Source organism: Opisthocomus hoazin, chromosome 3 (assembly GCF_030867145.1).
Source record: "Opisthocomus hoazin isolate bOpiHoa1 chromosome 3, bOpiHoa1.hap1, whole genome shotgun sequence".
Classification (NCBI taxonomy): domain Eukaryota; kingdom Metazoa; phylum Chordata; class Aves; order Opisthocomiformes; family Opisthocomidae; genus Opisthocomus; species Opisthocomus hoazin.
Window position 1 is genome coordinate 58,744,537 of NC_134416.1, and position 7,384 is coordinate 58,751,920.

Sequence of the window (7,384 nt, forward strand, 5' to 3'; positions counted from 1 at the left end):
GTACATACACGAAAACTCTCATTTTATTCCATGCTATGAATAGTTTGAACTTGTCTTCTGTCAAGAGGTCTGCAGAAAAACTTTGTCTGCCAAACCTCTTGTTAAATGAGCCCCTGCATAGGCAGTTATTCACCTCCAGGTCCAATTCTTCATGGGTCAGGCGATCCAGTAGCTCCACATGGGACCTTAATAAAACATTCCAGGAAAGCTCCAGGGACGCATAGGCGCTTAAGTCTGTTAACAGCACCGGAACTAGAAATAAATTAACACAAAATCTAAAATTGCCATAAGAATTGCTCCTGTCTTGTGTCACGTCTCATAAATCTCAAATTTCCTTTGAAATTTGACTTATTATTTCAGAATAGCTGCAAGATCAACAAACCACTACAAAGTAGTTATAAACCTACAAAACTTGCTTCCTTAGCACTAAGACCAGAGGACATCTTTAACTGTCTGCACGGCACTGACACTTTAAAAAGCCTTTATTTACTTCAGAGGAAAGGAACAGAACAGAGAAGATGGTTCAGTAGCTGCAGTTGTACTTGTAGTGAGTGTTTCTCCAGCACAACTGCTGCCTTCTGCTGAACTTGAAACAAATTAACCCATTTCAGCCAAAGCATTCTTCCTGTCACAGGAAGGGTTAGGTAGTTTCTGCATCCTCATTTAGCTGGGTGTTTATTGTAAGACCTAGATAATGATGAAAATTTCTTCCGAAAAAGTACAGATTGCGCTTCCCAGCATTTTAGAAAAGGCTATGCTGAAAAATTTAAACTATTGCTTGTTATATTAGTAAATTTTTAAATTAAATTGAGCCAGAGGAACTATAAAAGATTTTTACTCCATAGAGAACATGAAAGTTGTTTCAAAATCAGTTATGAAACTATTGGTATATGCCGATGAAACTATAGGTATCTACTGTATGCTCACCAGTTCAAAAGACAATGACAGAATTTGGTTCTGCAGGAAAACAAAAATTAAATTCAGTGTGTCCAGATGGCTATGATTTCATTAAAAGTCTGATGCTATCAGATATTTTGTTAAAAGCTCAAATCCTATGGAAAAGTAATTATGTGATGATCTGAACTTTTATTTAAAAACAATGCAATTGTCCAGTGCCTCCATCTGACAGCACAGAAATGTTTGAAAATGTTTCCCAAGCATGTTCTAGAGACTCCAAACCCACAGGCAGATAAAAGAGCCCACAGATAATAGACTTTAAAATTCCAGGTCTTTGTGAACTCATCTTACAGTTTTTTTCAGGGCTGACAATTCTGCTTCCTTAAAAAAAAAAAAAATCAAATGATTTGCATTGTCAAAGAACATCAGAAAATAGAGCTTTTCATTTTTTGTCAGCTTACCATTTTTTTATCATTGCTAATAGTGCAGTTTCTTTTATTATACTAGACTACAACGTTCTCCAGCAAGTTTTGGGTCATTCCCCCCCCCCCCCCCCCCCCCCCCCGCTAACATTTTTGTTTAATCCACGAAGCAATTATCAACTACACTGTATTATCTCAGCCCCATCAATTTGGAGGGGTTTTTTCCCTTGCCAAACTTGCATGCATGAAATTCATTTCTGCGTTCTGCCAGGCTGTGCCTACACTGGTCAGTGTTCTCACCGGCCCCGCAACCGACGAGCGGCCCAAAGGGATCAATCCGTCCTCACGGCACAGCACTGGGCAGGGCAGAGAAAAGGGAACTGAAACGCGTTTGAACAAAAGCGGTCCAGGACACCAACAGACAAGGGACTATTTTTGTTCAGAAATTTAGTTCCTGAGATGTCCAGATGAGGCCACTGTGGTTTTACTATCCCTATTTCAAGCAAGGAGTTTTATTTGGTTACCTCAGTGTTTCCCTTCTCCACAACTGCAAGAGTGCTCCATAGCCTGTTTTTCTGTTGGAGAACAAAGAAAAGGAAACAGTTATTTTTTCTCATCGCGCAGCAGTTACGGTAGTCACGGAGGCAGGAAGGGAACCGGACAATGGAAGCTGCAGATGTGGAATTTCTTTTTTAAATCCCCTTTGCTGCTGCTGCTGCTGCCTGACGAACAGTGGAGACCCAGCAGCACAATAGCAGGAGATGCTGCAAGACTGAAGCAGAGCAAGCATTTTTGTTTGTCAGAGAGCCCAGGGAGAAGCTTTCCAACACCAGCCCGACTCAGGCTGTACGGGCTTAGTTTCAACCCAGTGGTGGGATGCAAAGCCAGGGCAGGGTACAGAGCACTTTGGCTGAGTCACGTCGTTAGGAAATGGGGATTTCTGTGGCCCTGCCAAGTCCCCAGGCAGTGGACTCCAATGCGTTTTGGAGCTGGGGACGACATTCTCATCCAAAAATATCTGGCTAGCCAGGGGGGAAACTGTGGCTATGGGGAGGCCATGCTTCCTTTGTGTTTTGTTTTCATCTGTTACTTGAAGTGACCCCCAGAAGGAAGAGCCCTGATGTGACTGTGGGGACGCGGGCACATGTGAGCCCAGCCAGGGGCAGGGCTGCTGGGCAGAGCTGCGCTAGGTTCCTCCTTCCAGCAGCGTGATTAAAAGAAGGGAGATGCCCAGCTTTGCAAACACTCTCTAAAAGGCTTTTTTCTTCCCTTCGTGTTTGCGGCTGCAGAGCGAATGCCTTGTTCAAATCCATTTAGGCTGTCTGATAATAGGTGCATTTTTAACAGCAGCTGGGCAGACAACCGAGAGTCAGGGTTCACGAGAGGGTCTGGCTTTTGCTTCTCCACCTGCATGGGCTGAAGGGCCACATTTTAGCCTTAGATCCCTCTGTCATGCAAGATCAAATCTGTCCCAAGCTTGGCCTGCCGCTGGGTTTCCTCTCCTTGCCGAGCAGCTCCTCCGCCTTCAGCAGCGGGGTTATCTCTGCCACTCTGGGCAGCGTGGTCGGGTGATGGTTAACAAGAACACTGAGTCAGAGGTTATGACTGCGATGGGGTGTGATATAATGTTTGTTTGTAAACTGACAAATACTGGTGGAAAGTGGTTGCAAGGGAGGGATCTGTGACTCGGTCAGGCTGCCAGCCTGCTCTACCCACAGCTACAACTGACCTCAGCCCTTTTCAGGTTCATCCAGGCACTCCACAGAATGCAGTATTTCAGGCTCAGGACCAGCTGGCTTCACAGAATCAATCACAGAATCACAGAATCACAGAATGGTCGGGGCTGGAAGGGACCTCTGTGGATCTTCTAGTCCACCCCCCCTACCAAAGCAGGGTCACCTACAGCAGGCTGCACAGGACCTCGTCTAGGCAGGTTTTGAATATTTCCAGAGAAGGAGACTCTGCAGCCCCTCTGGGCAGCCTGTTCCAGTGCTCTGTCACTCTCAAAGGAAAGAATTTCTTCCTCGTATTCATATGGAATTTCCTATGCTGCAGTCTGTGCCGGTTACCCCTTGTCCTATTGCTGGGCACCACTGAAAATAGCCTGGCCCCACTGTCTTGACACCGGCCCTTAAGATACTTATAAGCATTTGTAAGGTCCCCTCTCAGCCTTCTCTTCTTCAGGCTGAACAAGCCCAGCTCCCTCAGCCCTGCAGCCCTGTTAAGAGGCACATTTTAATCGCGTGCCTTGGTCAGCTCACCACCGTCTCGTGCTTCTCCCTGTGGTCCCAGCTCCTCTCCTGTTGCAGGACCCAGCTTACCAGGCATGACGGTGGGAATCCCCCCTCTGTCCTCTCTCCTCCCAAGCAGATGCAGCTCTATGAGGGACCCAAATCTGAAAAGAGACTGAGCGGTGCTTGGCAGTAAGAAGGAATGGCAGGGATTGACTCCAAAGAGTGCCCTGACTCCCAACTGCAGTTTCACGCATAGTCCTTTAGCATCTGAGCTAATGCAGGTTTTAAGGTGAGGCTTCCTGAAACAAGGTAGTGGGGAGGGTACACCCATCACCAGATCTCTCAGGCAGCGGCACACCATCTCCATCACCATGGATCCACTGGATAGTAAAAGCACTGAAGATCTTGTACTACTTTCTGCAATTTTCACCTAGTTTAAATGGTGCCTGAAGTTTTTGTGCATCCTTTTCAGGGTCCCTTTGAGTTTAAACTCACTGCATATTCCCGTAGCAGCACAATTTCCTTTCATCAGCAGAGCTAGCTTCAGCTGTTGTCGGGTATTATTATACTTCACTGCTTCCTTCCTTTCCCATCAGTCCCTCTATCCCGGCGTTAAATGTCATTTATAGTTTGAGCTATTTGACTGCTAGTCCTCCTGTATCCCAGAATAGCCCAGAAAAACAGGAAAGTTCACGGGTAAAGGGTCATCAAGTGGCTATGTTTTCTGCAGCACAAAAGAACCAGTCCCCAAAAATCTCGCTGATAGATGTGAAAGTAGCACAGGGCATTTAGGACAGAGTCATTTGGGTAGAACTCTGTGGTGTGACTGCTCACACTTGGCAACGTGCGTAGCAAGCAATCATCCAAGTGGGCGCAGATACCAGTGGAAAATGTCACTGCGGCAGTGAAGGTGGTACCCCTTCTGGAAAGAAAGAGGCCTATTCTCACCACAAAGGGGATGTGAAAACTAACACTTTTTATGAGTATTAACTTTTTCTTTTTTTTTTTTTTAACTAAATGGAAAAAGAGGACTCGCATAAAAAGTCTTTACCAGAATTTTTGCAGCACACAGTTTTCTGGTGGACTGGTAACTATTTCAGTGAAATTAGAAATATCAAATGAAAAATTATTGCGAAAATGTCCTTTAAATCTGAACTGAAATGATGGCTCCTTTGTTTGCTTGTTTTCTTCTATAGCTTGCTTGTTTGTTTTTTGAAGTCATTCTTGTTAATTGTCCTGCAGCCATGGTATGCACCAGATAGCCAAGAAAGCTGACATGGTGAAGTTATATACAGCATCCTTGTGACCTTTTTGCAGTGAAGATACTTATCTGTCCAATAAAGCCCAGGCCAAATGACAGTGACAGCTGCCCTGTGGCATTCGGTTTGAATTGAAGAGGTTTGCTCACAAGTCAGGAGCAAGTATTTCGTTACAGACTGTGCACCAAGACCAACATCAGCCCCCAAAAGTGAAACTTTCCTCAGCAGCTATGGAAACTGCTCCGTTGGACTGAGATGCTTTTCACAGGCTCCTCCTTGTCTCCTTGCTTTGACTTTCGCACCTCCTGCAAGCTGCCATCCTCTGTTGGCATTTGCATGTTGGTGTAGCACTTGCAAGGGAGGAAAACCTCACTTCATCTCCCAGGAGGGATACGGGGTGTTATGGGAACTGAGCACTCGAAGAACGAGGGGCGAAGAAGCATGATTTTTCTGAGGAAAGGTCCAAAGCTGTCTGCGTGGGAAGATGCTCTTCTCTCAGGGAAAGAGCCCAAGACACTGCTGAAACAGGGATTGCGTTATGTCAGCTTGAGCCTCATAATGAAAGGGATGACCAGCACACCGGACTTCTTGTGGGGACTGCCCGAGGTGCAGAAGCTGAACCTTTCATGCAACCAGCTGGTGGTGATTCCTCCTTCACTGGGGAAACTGGACAGACTGGTAGTGCTGAACTTGGGTGGCAACTGCCTCAAGTGTCTGCCTAAAGAGATCGGGCTGCTGAGGAACCTGAAGGTCTTGTTCATCAATATGAACCGCCTGACAGAGGTGCCAGCGGAGCTCAGCTTGTGCAGGAAGCTGGAGGTTTTGAGCCTCTCACACAACTGCGTCTCGCAATTGCCTTTGAGCTTCACCGACCTGACAAGCTTGAGGAAACTGAACCTCAGCAACAACCGCTTTGTGCAGATTCCCCTCTGCATTTTCACACTGAGGAGCTTAGACTTCTTGCACCTGGGGTCCAACAGGCTTGAAAACATCGCAGAGAGTGTCCAGTATCTGGTCAATCTGCAAATCTTTATTGCAGAGAATAACAACATACGCACCCTGCCACGGTCTCTCTGCTTTGTCACCACTCTGGAGTTACTAAATGTCGATTACAACGCCATACAGACTCTCCCGGACAACCTCTACCTGCTGCACCGGCTGCCACGCATCGCCTGGAACCCGATGGACAAAGGCCTCCACATCGCCCACAACCCCCTGTCCCGGCCCTTGCCCGAGATCGTCGAAGGGGGGCTGGACGTCCTCTTCAACTACCTCAGGGAGAAAAAGGAGCACAACTGAGCTTCCGCTGACCTTGGGATTAAGCCTGTCATCAAGACTCAGCAGTATCGGAGCGCTTTCCAGCACGGGCATTTCCACTTCATAACGCTCAGATTTTGAAGACTGAGGATGGCTTTAATAACTATTGGAAGAAAGCAAGTAAAGTATGGTGGTCTTCATTAGGTGTCTGAGGAGTAACTTTCTAAAAATGTCCACCTCTGTAACTTTCAGTGTTGGTGTGTTTGGGTTTCTTTAGGAGAAAGGAAAACAAAACAAAACACCTGTGATTAAATGTTTGCTCTTCATTTGACAGAAACAAATTAAGGAAGACTGCTAGAAGTGCAGAAACGTGTATTTGCCAGCTATTAGGTTGGAGGAATAAATATAAATTGGATTTACTATATGTGATTGCAGTTGCACTTTAACTCCTGATCACTTCTTCACATGCAGATAAACCACTACATAAACAAACACTGCTATCTAAGTGAATCTCAAGGAAAATGTTTAATTTACTTTTGGCAGTGAATATATCCTGAGCTATATTAGCCCACAGACAGTGTATTACTGGCCAGTTCAATAGCATTTGTTGTTTATCCCCCAGCTGTGAGCTGGCCTCTATAAATTACAGGTGAAGATCATCGTTGATGAGGCAATTTCCCAATTCTTTGGAAAAAGGCCCCAGACTTCCCCGAAGCCCGTAGTTCCCCTCCTGAGACATGCAGCCTTTCCCACGGAGCCCCCTCAGGTGCCGACACCGGTGCATCGCATCAGCCCAGAGCAGCATCCATGAGAAATGGAGCAATGAAGGTGGGTTCTTATTCCCTCTAACGAAGGCTGTCAGATGAAGTTGCTCATTACTCGATGAAAGACTGCACTCTGTTCCCGGTCCCACACCCCTGCAATCGGAGCCGTGGAGTAAGTTTATTTGGGAGGCAGTACACCTCCTGAAGGTGAAATATTTCTTCAGGAAAAGCAGCATCAAACCAACCATAGGCTTAAGTAAGAGCTTCAAAATCAAATACTTCTTTCTGTGATTTTCAGTATCTACCAGTAGCATAAAAGTCAGGTCTTAAGTGGTTTCATGTATTGATCTTCTGTCAATGTCCTTCATCAGAGTTTTATCTGGTAATAAAGAAGCTGTATGAAAGAGCTGTTAACAATTTATGCAACCTGGGTTTTTTGTTCCCTCACACCCATGTAAAAGAGAAGCAATTGTTGAAATCAGTTGAGCTAAATGCTTGTAATGGCAGCGTGAGAGAGGAGTGAGCCTGTAATTCTTGAGCTAATTAAGAGT

The 7,384-nt window shown here is 45.8% G+C and overlaps 1 protein-coding gene across 1 annotated transcript; it reads left to right on the top strand.

Annotated features, from left to right (window-relative positions):
* Positions 1-4,997: 4,997 nt before the first annotated feature.
* LRRC30 (leucine rich repeat containing 30) lies at positions 4,998-7,163 on the top strand. Its single transcript, XM_009931432.2, has one exon. It carries the CDS (start codon positions 5,215-5,217, stop codon positions 6,109-6,111), a length of 897 nt encoding a protein of 298 aa, XP_009929734.2. The 5' UTR covers positions 4,998-5,214; the 3' UTR covers positions 6,112-7,163.
* Positions 7,164-7,384: the final 221 nt, after the last annotated feature.

Coding starts and splice junctions, on each gene's coding strand:
- LRRC30 (XM_009931432.2), top strand. CDS start 5,215: ATGGGAACTGAGCACTCGAAGAACGAGGGGCGAAGAAGCATGATTTTT.